General features: G+C 41.9%; 1 protein-coding gene across 4 annotated transcripts in view; it reads left to right on the top strand.

The window, feature by feature from the left end:
• CHD5 (chromodomain helicase DNA binding protein 5) overlaps positions 1-15,381 on the top strand; it is a 981,350-nt gene that overhangs the window by 316,797 nt on the left and 649,172 nt on the right. For all 4 annotated transcript variants that reach the window (XM_069239999.1, XM_069239998.1, XM_069239997.1 and 1 more), the window contains exon 3: positions 3,262-3,438. In XM_069239999.1, the coding sequence (XP_069096100.1) occupies positions 3,262-3,438 (177 nt within the window). The remainder of the gene's footprint in view (positions 1-3,261; positions 3,439-15,381) is intronic.

The following is a 15,381-nucleotide window of genomic DNA, read 5'->3' as shown; positions in this document are numbered from 1 at the left end:
GCGCGTGGTAGCCTGATTCAAAGAATGGCTTGATGGGTTTGTTATTTTTCACTGAATTTTATTTAATAAATCTGATATATGAGGAGGATCAATTTTACAGTTAACGGGTTAAGTCCTCGGGTGTTAAATGTTTCCAATGTGGAAATAATAAGTTAGCACTGAAGTCGTCCATAGTGATTGTCAGTCACCAAGCATATTTTTCCAAGATAGTCTCCATCGCATCAAGAATAGAGTAGAACTAAGGCTTGTTTTAATTAACATCAGTGGAAAGTAAGCATATGCTACCAAGAGATGGTTTTGACTCATGAAGGCTAGAAGAATTATGATCATATAGTATGATTTTGAATTGATATTGGTACTTTTAGGCCACAGATTATTATGTATTAGAGTTAACAGACCACCACTTGGACGCCCTATAAAGGTTTTGTAGGCAAAGATTTCATGCATGTGGAAATTAGGTAGGTTAAAAGTCAGGTTTGCATGTTTCGCGGACACAGATCACGTGATGATTATTTTAAAAAGGTTATTACATTTTCTCCACTGGAGTTAATATGTGGATTAATACCGGCAATATTTTACGAAGAAATCGCAAGTTCACTCTGATTTCCCTTAACCTTCTGTTAGGAGTGAAGTACGGTAATCAGATCGTAGTGATGGTGTTGATCTGGTAAAGATGTTATGGTGACCTGACACTCTTTGGACATGCTGTTATTAAGACTGATATGGAGATGTCCATAGCCTGTTATATCGGTGGAGCCCTTAAATTGCCAGGCCAGCTCGTCTGGCCCAGATTTGATGTGAAATAATATCCATCACCCAGGTAGTTTGTATTGTTTCTCCATTAGGCCTTGTGCCACGCCTCGAATTAACCTAACAAATGTTAAGTCACTGTAATTTATGGCTTTTATTTTGGGAAAGTGATTCAATCATTTTGAGGTTTTTTAGGTAATTTAAATAGTCATGGAGTCTCTTCGATTTGTGGTTTGGAATTAATTATAAATAGGCACATTCTAGATCAGTTCTCTCTAGTGACTTAATTTGCTTTAAATATAGATCTGCTCGAGAGAAATTTAGCATAATCACATTAGGTACCAGAAAGGATATGAATTGCTTTGGGTTTTTGATAATCTTCCTCTTTTATTCTAATGCACAGTTGTGGAGATATCGGACTCCCTGGCGGTGGCTACAAGTCTTGGCATATTTGTTAATGATTCTTGATTGTTTTCTGGGATTTACCTCTTACTGGAAGGCAAGTTAAGTGTGCAATTGAATCGTTTTATTTGATATTAAAGTTAGATCATTTTGTTTTTCTGCAGAGCTTTTGAAAAGATTCTAAGTGTTTGGGACGAAAGAGTTGCAGTTGAATTGAACCATGACACTTTTTCCTCGCTGATTAAATACTGGGAAAATGTTCCATTTATTGGAATGCCTATTGACCATTACATTGATAGACAAAGATACCCTGTGTACAGTTGATGTTTTGTTCAGCATCTTCAGTTTTTTAAGGGATGCTTGCTACTGGATGCCAGAAATCATGCACTTGCCACCCCTGAACCAGAGTGAAACGATATTTCAATTCTAGATTTGTCTTTCAAAAGTAATTTGGTTTGGGGTGATTTTTCATTTCCTACTTTATCTGGGCTAGGTATGTGATGTATCTGCTCGATACTCCTTAATATGTTCTTTGAACGTTCTGGGGACCAGGTATACATGTATTGGTGTTGACTAATTAAGCAGTGTTATGTTCCAAGGTTTGTTGACTCGTTATAATTGCTTGAGTGGTAGGTTGCATTGATTTAAGCATTCCTGGGAGAATTTATATATTAGCCAGACGTGACAAGATAATGACATGAAATTCAACTTTTTTTAGTACTTTGTAAATATTTCCAAAAAGGCCGGTGTTGTCGTATAGACCGTACAAATAGATTTTTTTTAATGTCAGTAAACAGAACAAATTGCTCGGATAGTAAAGGTGATTCGATGCCATAGTGTCTGTCATCATAGACAATGTGACAATAATTGTCCTCGTAGCTTGCGGATGGAGTTAGACTGGTGATGTGTTCAATTCTCCCTTATTAGCTGTGGAGGCGACCTTAGCTGCATTTTGGTACCAGAGAGTTGATTGTAATCCGCTTAAGTCTGCTAATAAATCAGAGTTATCAAGAGATCTGGCCAGTAAATTATGATCTGATGGTTGAGTTATATTTATTGCTTCGTTGTTATCTCGAGGTTGGGGTCAACCCTGTAGAGTCAGTTGTTGATCAAGTTGCTATTTAATGATTGTTGATCACACGGTATTGTATTAAATTGTCCAGTTATTATAGTAGTTGCAGATTGTTAAAAGTGTATGCTCAGTCAAACTGGAAAAGCTCTGAAGGTAAAAACCCATGCGGAACTGATTTAAGGAGACCAGTTTATTTTGCGCCATTCAGCATTTATCAAAAAAGATAATATTCTTACCTATCTTTTGATTTTCTTCCGATAAAACAGGCTTGGATAGAAGCCTTTTAGTTCACCATCTTCCTGCGTTTTTTTTCATCTAGCTGTCTATCCATTACGAATGGGTGTGTTTGTGTGTAATTTAGTTAACTTTAGTTCCTAATTTTTAAGAAGGTAAGCAAAATAAATAATCATTTTCAGTATGAATGTGCACGATTTGCATTGTTTGAGTGGGCAAATCGGACAATATATTTCCTGTGTCTGCATGTGTGTCTGTAATATTGCTGTGAGTGCCTATACATATGTTCTCTCAGTGTGCCTGTAGTGAGATCTGTATGTGCATGTACTTTAACAAACACTCCTTGGTATTGTCACTAATTCTTTTACTTGAGTCATACCAACTTAAATTTTGCCTTGGGCAGACTTTTACGGTTCGAAATGGCCCATTTAGTTTTTGAATGTACATGCTTTTAAACGTAATATGATTTCATTCAAATAATTTAATTATTTCAGTGTTTAGAATATTTTCATCTTTTGTATACCGAAGGTTTGCCCAGGCATCGCTCATTCCAGAAAGCAATGTCCCATCTGGCAGTACTTGACAAATTGTTATTATCTCGGAATTTTTCGATGAATGCCTCTGTAATGCACTTGCGTTCAACAAAAATACGCCATCATCTTATTTGGCCTTGCTTGTGACGATATTGCTGAGCAGTAGTGTTTCTAACTGACGTTGCTTTCAAGTCATTGACATTTGAGTAGATGAAGTGAGCCTTTCATAAATGTACTCAATTATTCTTATTGAGTGTAAATTTGTTTTAGGGAAGTGATGAGGAAATATCGGAATATGAAGAAGATGCTGAGGAAATATCAGACAGCGAAGGAAGTGACTATGCACCCAATAAAAAAAAGAAGAAAAAACATAAGGAAAAGAAAGAGAAAAAATCTAAGCGAAAAAAGAAAGAAGAAGACGAGAATAATGAAGATGGCGGTATCAAGGTACATATGTACTTTTTATGAATTAGGTTGTTCATGTCAAACAAAATATAAAGCACTAGTATAAAACCGTCTAAGTGAATGAAACCATTCCATTGATCACCAATCTTCAACTCTAACCAAAAAAAAACAACAAAAAAACAGCATCCAAATACAAATCTCTCTTTTACGATGATCTTGATTGACGTCGGGCATAAGTGGCCTTTTGAAGATTTTCTCAATTTTAAGCAATTCCACCTTCATTTTCTTTGGATCCAATACAATCCTGGACTCGAGAATTTAAGTGTCTGCACTGAATGGATCGCTTCCTTCCTGTTTAACAGAACTCATTGAGTCAGACTCCCCCATACATCTCTGAACACACAAAACTCATCTGCAGGGTCCTCCAGGGATACTACCTCAGTCCAGCCCTGTTCAACATGTACATGGCACCCCTCACCCACATCATAAGAGCCCACAACATCAACATTGTCTTCTGTGCCGACGACACTAAGCTCATCCCCTCCCTCACCAATGCGAACAACACCATCGGGACTAATTTCACCTCTTGCATGACTAACATGGGCAACTGGATGAAGGAGAACTGCCTTAAACTTAACACAGACAAAACGGAGATTCTGACCATCCAAAACACCAGCATCACACTCATCTTTATCCCCAGGAGTGCTCACATCACTCCCTCCTTCACTGAACTGGCTACCCATGCAGAAAAGTTGCCCATTCAAGCTGCTTGAACACACACTTACCCACCCCTCCACAACACTAGACCAGCATACCACAATGACGACTTCAACTCTACCAACCCTTCAGACAGTTGCACTCTACCTTTCTCACCCTTTCACAAGTCCTCTGCAGTCACAAAAGCAAGTCAGGAGGGTGCACCTTTTCCTTCATCGCCACTAAGAACTGGAATGACATCACTCAGCACATCGAGACAGCTCCTTTACTTCTGAACTTCCGCAAGAAACTGAAGACCTGGCTGTTCAACTAGGAGTTCTGCCCAACCTACGTTCCTGGTCCAGCTCTTGGATACCCTCACAGGTGATAAGTTATGCCATACAAATCGACATAACATAACATATCTCTACTGTTAATAATCCTTCTTTCAGCAAGATATAAGTTTTTTTTGATTGCAGAATGTTTGCTGAAATAATTGTATAAATGTTTTCTTATGATTGCCCCCCTTCCTGTAATCTTGCCTTTCTTTCCCATCCCCTCTGTAAGTGTATTACAATGAACTAATCACAAACTCCAGTCCTGCATTTTTCCATATTTCACTTATATATAAAGAGTGTGTGAGAAATTGGGTTGTTGGTTGACTGGGGTATGGACCCTGGTGAAGCAACAGCCACAATCCCTTGCAAAGTGAACTATGAAAAGTCACAGAGGGCCTTATTATGATCTTTGCGGTTGTGATTACTCTGTCACAAATGTGACAGATATCCCATCCGCTGTATCATGATCCTATTATATCCTATCGTAATACAGCGGACAGAATATTTCTCATGTTTGTGATGGAGTAACCCATCCACCACACTCTAAATTGGCCCCTGAATTACTCTGTGCTTAACCCTGAGTAGTTGGACTCAAAAAGGAGTCAGGCTTAGGCAATGTGTAAAGCAGCTATATAGAACACACAAATTAATATAGTTAAGACACAACCCAAGAAAAACTCCCACACCAATTTAGAAAAATATAGTACATTTTAATAAGTTATTAGACAACAGAAAAACAAAAATCCAATCAATAGCACCAGAGATATGATTTTTTAAAGTTTTTAGTAAAAACTAACACTTCAAAGATCAAAGCACTTGCAGCGGATATCTAGTCGTGTGAGACCAGATCAAAGTAAAAAAATATGGCTGACTGCGATGGAGCATGGATCAGACAGAAGAAGTGGATTGGGGCTGGCTGGCACTTAACTTTGAATGTAGAAGAATTTTCAAGACAGATGTACTGAGAAAGTAAAGTTCAGCAGTGCAAAGCTGCAGGCAGTGTTGGAGGAAGGAGCGTTGTCATCGGGCAACTGCTGGACAAAGTTGCAGTAAAGATTTCTTATTTCAGATTTAGTCATTTTTATGAAAGTGAACATTTTCAGTGGGATATGGCAGAAAGCTGTAGCTGAAGACAGGTTTAGGAGGTTGGAAACCCTTTTGGTGAAGAACCGCTTAACAGGATTTGTTGCTGTTGAGAAGACCATAGACGTAGCAGTCGCAAAGTCAGGCCGACAGGCAATGCACCTTGAGCGGATACAAGCAGGATGGTCCCCGGCCCGCGCCTTCCCTCGCTTCTCAAAGCATTTTTTAGCCAAAAAAATTCTAAGTCCCAAGGTTTGGATTTTGGCTCTCTGAGCACAGTTAGCACCACATGCAAAAGTCCAGGGATGATGGTTCAGGGTACGGGGTTACTCAGGCTGGGTCCAGGTGCAGGTTCAAGATGGCGGGAGTCTGTAATGTCTTTTAATAGGAGGTCAGCATTCTAGCCCTTGAAGTCACTCTGGTAGTCTTGGTTGCAGGTGAAGAGTCAGAGCTCAAGGTGCAGAAAAGGAGTCTTGTGCAGTACACAGCAGGACACAGCAGCAAGCAGTCCTCTAAGAGTCCTTCACGAGGTCCAAAAAGTGAACTGAAAAGTGGATGGGGAGTTCCTATTTTAATACCTGTGTCTTCTATGAAGTTGGGAGAAGTTGCTAGAGGTTTTGCTTTGAAGTGCTTGGGATTTTCTGCCTCACCTACCCTGGCAAGCTGGCTGCAGACACAATGTGGAGATGACAAGCCCTTTGTGTGAAGGCAGAGCACAGCCTATTCAGTTGCCAGCAGATGGCCCATTATGGCACACCTAATGCCTCTATTGTCTGAGAGGAATTCACAAAGTCAGTCAGTTACACCAAGTCATGTGAACTAATGGAGGCTACAGGCACCAAATGGCTCAGGGTAGAAAAATGACAACTTCTAAAAGTGGCAATTTCAAAATTGAAATTTAAGATCCGACTTTACCATTGAAGAGAATTGGTGGTTACAATTTCATGGATAATAAACATGAAATGCTTATTTGTCCCCAATCAAACGTTAGCCTGGGACATGTCTTAAGGGGCTACTTGCATGGTGGCACAATATGGCAGAGATTTAAGAAACGTTAGTGCTGCCTATGTGTCATTTCTTTTATGCAAAAGCGGCACTAACCCAGCACCATATTTAGATTTTGTCACGAGAGCAATCTAGCGACAAAATTCCTGACTTAGCTTCATGTTTTCAGAGCACCACTTACCCTTGCGCCATTTAACGTCAATGAAATGTAAGTTAGGCGTTTCCTCCCAAAAACTTATGCTAGCCACTAGCCCCATATCCGCAAGGCAACGGAAAAATGACGCACGCATAGGACTGCGTCAAAAAAATGACACTAATTCCGATTAGCATAAAAAAGTTAATGCCTGGTCAGAACAGGCATTAAAAAGAGGCCCAGCCACAACTACATAAGGAAAACACGCAGAAGGAACACTGGAAAGCAACTGGACAACATGGACCTGTTACTGCTACAGCTCGGCATCTGGAGGAGATGACAGAGCCAACGCCAAGTGCCACCAGCACCACCACAGCAACCTCAAACACCATCACTGCAGCTGCAAGGGCAGCGCAGAAGGAGGGAGAGGATATTTTGCCAACACGCATCCATCCTTGGCCTCAGGGAAGAAGAAGTCATCAGACTCTACTGTCTGAAGCAGGAGTCCATCGTACGGCTGCTCCACCACATTGTTTCTGACATCACAGCAAGAGTGGAAAGTCACACAACCATACAGCCCATGACCAGACTCCTGGATGTCCTACACATGCTGGCCTCAAGTTCATTCCAGACCACTGCAGCATCAGCTGTGGTATCTCACAAGCATCCTTTTCTGCCTTCCTTTCCATGGACCTGGATGCTATCATCCGCCTCACACCCCACCCCATCTGGTTCCCCAACACCCAGCAACTGCAGCAGGATACAAAGCAAGGATTCTATCAAGTTGCTGGGTTCCCGCATGTGCTGGGGCAGTGTGTCCAACTTGTCCCTCCTGCTTCAACTGAACACCTCTATAGGAACCGCAAACATATATGCTCAATCAATATACAAGCCATTGTGGACTATCATGGAATAATTTCCAACATCCTCGCAAAATATCCTGGCAGCATCCATGATGCTTGCAACTTCAGACACTCAGCTATCAATAAACGATTCCAGAATGGACAATATGGGAATGGCCTACTCGTAGGTAAGCCAGCATACAATTCATAACACAGACAGCACACCAAACTTGTGGGACAAACAATACACAAATCACACAAAACACACATGGGCAGGGTAACACAGATAATTAGACAACAACACATATGCCACATGCCACACTACACTGCATTCAATGCACATCACCCTCACAAACGCCCATATGTACAACTGCTTTGCACCACCTGAGTGGCACTTTACATGAACAGGTGGATCTATGTACCCTTTGCATACAAAAGCTGTGGTCAAACCACTGCACGTGTCCACAGGTTGATAACAAAATATAGATCCTTCACACATAACACTTAGCAAGGAATAGCTCAGCTATAAGTATTGTATTGGTCATGCCACCATCAAACAATTCACATATTGGCACTGCCCACATTTACCATGCTATTGAAACCTGAGGCAGCACTGATATTCAATTCACTCTAGTTGTGCCATCACCATCTACATATCACCAAAAGATATCTTACATACCTGGTGTTCACCTTTCCCTTGTGTGGTGCATAGTGCAACACACATTGAAATACAACATTGCAATCATTGAAAGATTATGTGTAGGAATAGACACCTCAGAGCACTCAACAATAATACCCCTATATCCCACATCTCCTTACCATGATACGAGGCTACCAATAGTGAAAAATGGCAGCTGAATTACTGCCAATTTACTGTGAGAGGCCAGAACTGCATATGATTGAGGAGGCATGGGACTTTGCAGGGCTGGACTGGTGATGAAGGGCAGTGCAGCAAAGCACAACATGCTCTGTCTTGTCCCACAGGTGTGTGCAAACTCTTGCATAGATCACAATACATCCCTTACAACTGTGCCCCACTGTGCATATGAACCACATGCACTTAGACATGCTAGCCAGCAATTGACAACAACAACACTTTGTGCAAGGGAGGTATTTCAGGGGCAAAGGGGTAGGATTCACATGCAACACACAGGGCACAACACCTGTTAGATGACACACAACACACAAAATAGGTACAAATGTCACTCTACTGCAGGTCTAAAGTTAAGGGACTAAGGGCACATGTTAGAGAAGATTGCACCATCCAAAGCAATGCCACTTTCCTTGCACCCCCTTTGCACCCCTCTACCATCACCATGTGTGCTCCTGCTCCGTATATTATATATGGTGCACTATGGCACAGAAGAGGTGCAATAGTGTCAAGATAATTGATGCTATTGATAGACTGTGTAGGATTAGTGCTAAACTGTTAACACAAATCCTGCACAGTACATAGGGGCCCATTGAAAGTAATGGTGTGCCCCATTTTAACACATGCTCTGTGCAGACATTAGAAGTAACTGCTAATAATGAGGCATTGGAGCCTCTTATATTCATCTGCACCATTTTTTAAATCCCCCTAACGGGGGAATTCCCCCCTTTTATACATGATCCCTGGCACAGGCATAATGTGACACAAGGGGTTACAAAGTGTCGGACTGCATGTGTAGTGCCACTTTGTAAACATGGCACAGTGATTTCGGCCTTGTAGCATCAATTAAAATGACACTAATATGGCACAAGGAAGCGCTAGGTCCTCCTAATTTTGGACCTCAGGGTCAAATATAGATAACACCACACATTCGGCATGGGTGAACTGTCAGACCAGATATTAATTAACAATCACCAGGTTCCTGAGGCGCAACCTATGATAGGAAGGTACACCACAACACACCAATACAACCCTCCATCCAAACAGGAACACACACAATACCACATGCTCCACTTAAAATAAATATGTGCCATGGCACATGACAGATAACAAATATGCATGTCTGACATATTTTCTCACATTCCTTTGCAGCGGACCAAGGTTGCGGCTCCAGCCATGGGTCAAGACCCCTTTTAGAAAATCCAGCTACAGATGCTGAGCGCGCTTACAATGAGGGCCACAGAAGGATCGGAAATGTGGTGAAGTGGACCTTTGGCCTCCTAAAATCCAGGTTCAGGTATCTAGCTCTTACAGGAGGGAGTCTGTTATATGCATCACCCCTTGTCTGCAAAATGATACCTGTGTGTTCTATTTTGAATAACATTTGTGTACGCACCAATGTTCCCTGGGACGAACAGGTAGATGTCCCCAATGAGGAGGATGACGACAATGATGCACAACAGGAGGAGGGGGAACAACCAAACTCTGCTTCTGGAGCATGCAAAAGAGAACACATTGTACACATCTTTTTCTCATAGACACTGTACTCCAAGATTCACCATTTAAATATTGCAATAAAATCATTTTAGCTCTGATTTCTCATGGCGTACTCATTATCACCATCACATACCATTTTCAACTTGTCCATATCTCAGAGAGCATGACTATACCACAACAGTTGTAAATAACTTTGGAATATAGGCCCTGATTTAAGAGGGCTAGCCTTGTGCATCATTAGCATAATTAGTTTTATGCAAATGTGGCACAAGAGGACCAAAATCAACACACCATATTTACAAACTGGCACAATGCATGCCCTTGTACAACATTATGCCTGTGCCAGGACAATGTATGCAAGGGGGGCATACCCCTGTTAGGTGGGCTGCAAATATAGTGCAGTGGAATTGAAGATATTCCACTGTGTCATTTTTTGTAGCTACTTTCAACGTCTGCTCAGAGCAGATGTTAAAAGGGAGTACGCCATTGGTTACAATGGGCTCCTATGTACTGTTCAGGGTTAGCACCAACATTTTGGCCGCTAAACCTGAACAGTAGATCAATAGTGTCAAATATTTTTATGCTATTGCCCCCTACCCTGGCCCATGGTGCACCTTATTTTAAATACAGTGCCCATATGGTGACAGTAGGGGGGAGCTAAGGGTGCAAGAAAAGTGGTGCTGCACTGAGTTCAGCCCCACTTTTCTTAAATCTGCCCCATAGTCTGGAACTAAAAACAAATTAGAAGCATACACTACCACATGAATGTGTGGGTGAAATGTAAGCATACTCTGCAGCAATTACAATTGACATTGTCACACACATATCACACAAGTGTGTTGCTTGATATATGTCTGCAGCAATCCTGGAAATACACATGAAGATTGTTGTACTGCTGTATGGGCTAGGTAGGAAAAGGGTAGCAACTACCCACAATGGCAGGTTTGTTCCTGCTAGGCAACCAAGCAAAGTCTGAATGGCACTATCACACGTGATAACTGAAAACATACTCCCCAGTGGCATTCACATGTTTGAGCAAGGGAGAGTGACATACAGGGACATAAACTCCTAAATGTCTACGTCTCTCACACTCAATCCAGTTTGGTATGTGCATGTAAGTCAAGCAATGCCCAAACCAGTCACAGACCCCTGCCTAATAGTATGTGTGATGAAGGAGATAGATAGGTTGAATGTTGCATCTCCTTTACTCATAACTGTCATGAATAATCACTCTTACAAAATACACTCAAGGTGAATGTGACATAGGTTGCAGAATGCAGATGTGAGTGTGTGCCCATGTTGAATAAATGATGTGGAAAGACAGGTGAGAGACTCCCTTATGTCACATTTTAGATCCAGTATGTGGCGGTCACTCAGACACTACACAAGTGCTGTGGCTGGTGTTCTGTAATATGTGGGGGCAGTCATGTGATCTAGCATAGCTTGGAAATGGGGGGGGGTACTATTGCTTAGCCTGTAGAAGAAGCTGTGTCCATCTACAAAGTGCACAAGTCTGACTTACTATGCTGTGCATGAATGAAAGGACGATGTTGATGATGAAGATGGGTACTGAGGATAATCAGCGGAAATGATGCCAGCAATGTTGCACTAGCACCCTACGTGACTGAATATGCCATCAATGTGTGTGAAGGAACACACACAGACTAGTACTCACTGTACAACACAACAATGTTTCCATGTAACACCAGACACATATTCATAGAGAATGTGTAGGTTAGAACAGATTCCAGTCACGTTGGCAATGACTATAACTATGTGCTTGGCAAACACAAACAAGTGTGACAGAAGCTAGTGACAAATGACAGTATCTGTACCCTGGGTCTAAAAACATGTCCCAGTTCCACAGTCTATCAATAACCTAACCAAGCATCATAGGAATAATCTCACCTAAGTATGCGAAGTCATTTCAAACCATAGCAAATGATGAGACATGCCCAACACAAACAAGCTGCAGTCATCCCCAGAATATAATTGGGCAAGCCTGACATCAACAGCCCCAAAGGTAATAAAACATACTTGGCCATGGGACCACAAATGTGCAGGTGTATGTCTGTAGGTGACTGTGCATCGCAGTGCTGATGATTGATCACGAGGATGGCAGATTCCCACCTAATGCCCCCGCCAATTCCCAGAGGAGGTTACATTGACTCTCGACATAGTCAAGGGCCTGCTACCTGTGCACAGTGAACTGAGCTGAGGTGACCACAGTCATCCTATGTCAATACATGCAACAATGGCCCTGTGTGGGATTACAAAATGCCACTGGAGCAATGATAATTAGGGTGTCAGTACTGCCTGAGAGCAACCCTGCCATACAGACTGTGAGCAATTAGGTATATCTGACAGTAAAAATAAAGTTTGAGTCATTGTGCATTCCAAGTGCATGTGCTAAACATATACTTTCTAAATCTTAGCACACATGCCCCACCTAGCTGGACCAGGCTTGATGCCATCTATTTGCCTATGGACAAATGGGAACAATCCACATGTGAAAATGTGTATGTGTCACATAATAATTTACAAATGTATGTGAACAGTACAAATTTTCCCACAGAGAGAAACATAGTTGACACAGACATGAGTACACATCCTTGAGATAATGGCCTACATACGTCCAATGCTGGAATAGAGAATTGGTATGTGTCAAATCCCTTAACACACCACTGTAGCATGCATCACTTATCATACATGAGACATATCATCTCCACCAATTTGCATGCATGGGGAACTATACGTTACACGTCTTGCTTTGCATCATGAAGTCTAGCTCTTGGAACACATTGGAGTGTGGATATACTTGCACACTCATTGTCATTATCATATGCATGAACTGGTTTTGCACATGGCCCATTCTATTTTATGCTGTGTTGTGAAACGTACAGTGGGAATTCTGACATGAGAATTTGGTCGTCCCACATTATGAGTTAAATCACATATGTCCACTCACAGTACACATGTGGAAACCTGCATGTGGAAAAGAGTCTTCATACACATGCACATTTGCAAACAGTATAATTCCTCCCATGCATCACACACACCTACAAACATATGGTAGGACATTCTTATGTTTCTGGTATACAGTGAAATACACATGCAGACACATGTTGCCCTACCATACAGACAACAAAGATGCATAGCCCCTGTAACTAGGCATGTGAATCTGGCTGTCCTGTTCGCCTTCCCTCCAAAATCCATGCATAAAAAAAAACGACACATACGGTAGTTCTCCATACATCGCAAATCACAAAAATGACGCCTCACACCTGTGCGTCTAATTTAAGTTGTCATGCCTTGTAAGCTTTCATGGAAAAAAACATTGCCGTCATGCATCAAAAAAAGATGCATACCATAGTCCTTCAAACATCGCATTTACCAAAAATAACGCCTCGCACCTGCGTGTCTAATTTAAGTTGACAGACCTTGTCAGCCTTCATAGAAAAATCCAGACATGGCCCTCATGTGTCAAAAAAATGACATATACTAGAAAACGTGACGCATACACCCAGGAAGTGATGTAATAGGTCTTCCTGCTGCACACATAGTAAAGTGAATTTACTTTCACTTTTACTTTACAGTCTTGAAGTCTGTGCTTAAGAGAGGTTATGTGGTGCTTGTGCTGGTGTAAGGAGTGTTGGATTTGGATATTTTTGTGTTGTGTCCTGCCTGTGTCTTATCCATCTTGTAAAGTCAGTAATTTTATTGTACATTTAGTCCTGTTATTGTGTTAATATTGTCGGGTGTCTGTCTTAGGGGAGTTAAGTTTGTTGGGGTAGTTGGGGAATAGTTTTCTTATTTTTGGGGTAACTAGATTGCAGTGGAGGGAAACTGCAAGATGTCAGGGAAAGGAAGGGCACAGAGGATGACTGGGGATGAACTGGAAGGGTTAATATGGTTGGTGTGCCACTACCTCCCCAACATGATGGCTATCGGTGGCTGTGTGATCATGGGCTACCTAACTGAGGCAGGGAAGCTGCGCTGAGGCAAAGTGCTCTACCAGCTTCAATGCATCTTCTTGGTGGATGCCACGGACCACCAGTTGAAGCACCGATGGGCAGACTGCAGTGCCCATGTAAGGGATCTCTTGGATCACTTGGTGATTCGGGTCAGCTGAACTGTTGGTAAGTACCCCTTATACACGGCAACATCCTTACTTGCATGTGCATAAGAGTAGGACATAAGGACTACTGCAGCATGGCATGACAAAGGTGAGGACAGCAAGTTTTATGTCTCAGCTAACCTGCATTCATGAGAGGTCAGCAATGCACCGGTTGCAGATAATTTGCACATTCCTCTCTTTGTACCTTGTGTATCGCATATACATATTGAAGTGCAGAGTAAGGGAAACACATGTGCAATGGTGCAAGGGTTCATGTTTCCCAGGCACAAATGCACATGTCCATCATGGGCTTCACAAATGTGGAAATTTGCAAAGTATTGTTCAAGTGATGACAAACATGACGCTAGAGTATTGGTCGTCAGGTGTGTGTGTGTGTTCCTTGAGTCATGTATGTGCAGAGTGACACATCAAGGACACAAATGTAAGAAGGACTTACTGGCTCCTACTGCAGCATCAGTGCCATAGTGTTTGAATGCAGTGGGGCTAATGGAGGCAAGTATTACCACACCATATGTCAAAAGTTGGCAATGCAAGCATTGTGGCTGTTTTAAACCCTGGTGCCACATCATAGCTACGCCAGGCATGATGAATGCAAGGTGTGTATTCCTGCGTTAAGAGGCACACAAAATTAGCATTTAAATCTACTAGTTTCCTCTGCGCCTTTTTTGTCGTTAACTTGAATGCATGCCTAAGGCAGGTTGGTTGAATAACAATCCCATTGTTTTCAATATGCCTATTTTCACTTAGCAGGTTTGGCACCTTCATGTATGGTGCAAAGCATGATAAGTGCCAACATGATATCATAGTTTACAACATCAGTGTCTTAACATGCGCCATGGTGTGCCATTTGTCAAATACGGCACACACATGGTGAAACTATGTGGTGGTAGTAGGGGAGTGAAAAAGTCAAGCATCTGAGTGCCATGTCTACGGCTCGTAGCGAACAAAATACGTGCAGAAGAACTTACATGATCTAACCTTCATGATGATTGTGAGCGAGCATGGTTACATCACGTGTGTATGAGATGTTCATGGTGAGTGTTTACCTGGTACTTAGCAGATGTATCAAGCTTGTGCACAGATAGTGTGCAACATTGGATGTCTGTTATCCCTGCAGCATGTACAATATATTGTAGATGCTTGGAACCCAAATTGGTATAGACTTGGGTCTTAACATTGTTTTAGGATGTCTGGTGGACATGTGTCATCTAAAGATGCTGTTTCCTTTGCATGCTTGTTCTCCCTCTACCCGTCGCAGTTTTGGATAACATGTTATCCTCATGTTTTATGTTTTAGAGGCCACAGTGACTCCAGCTCAGAAGCGTGCCTTGAAAAGAGGGCAGAGCGGTTCAGGCACATCTGTGAGGTCCAGCGAGCAGAAT

Source organism: Pleurodeles waltl, chromosome 6 (assembly GCF_031143425.1).
Source record: "Pleurodeles waltl isolate 20211129_DDA chromosome 6, aPleWal1.hap1.20221129, whole genome shotgun sequence".
Classification (NCBI taxonomy): domain Eukaryota; kingdom Metazoa; phylum Chordata; class Amphibia; order Caudata; family Salamandridae; genus Pleurodeles; species Pleurodeles waltl.
This window is presented reverse-complemented; position numbering and strand designations above follow the sequence as displayed.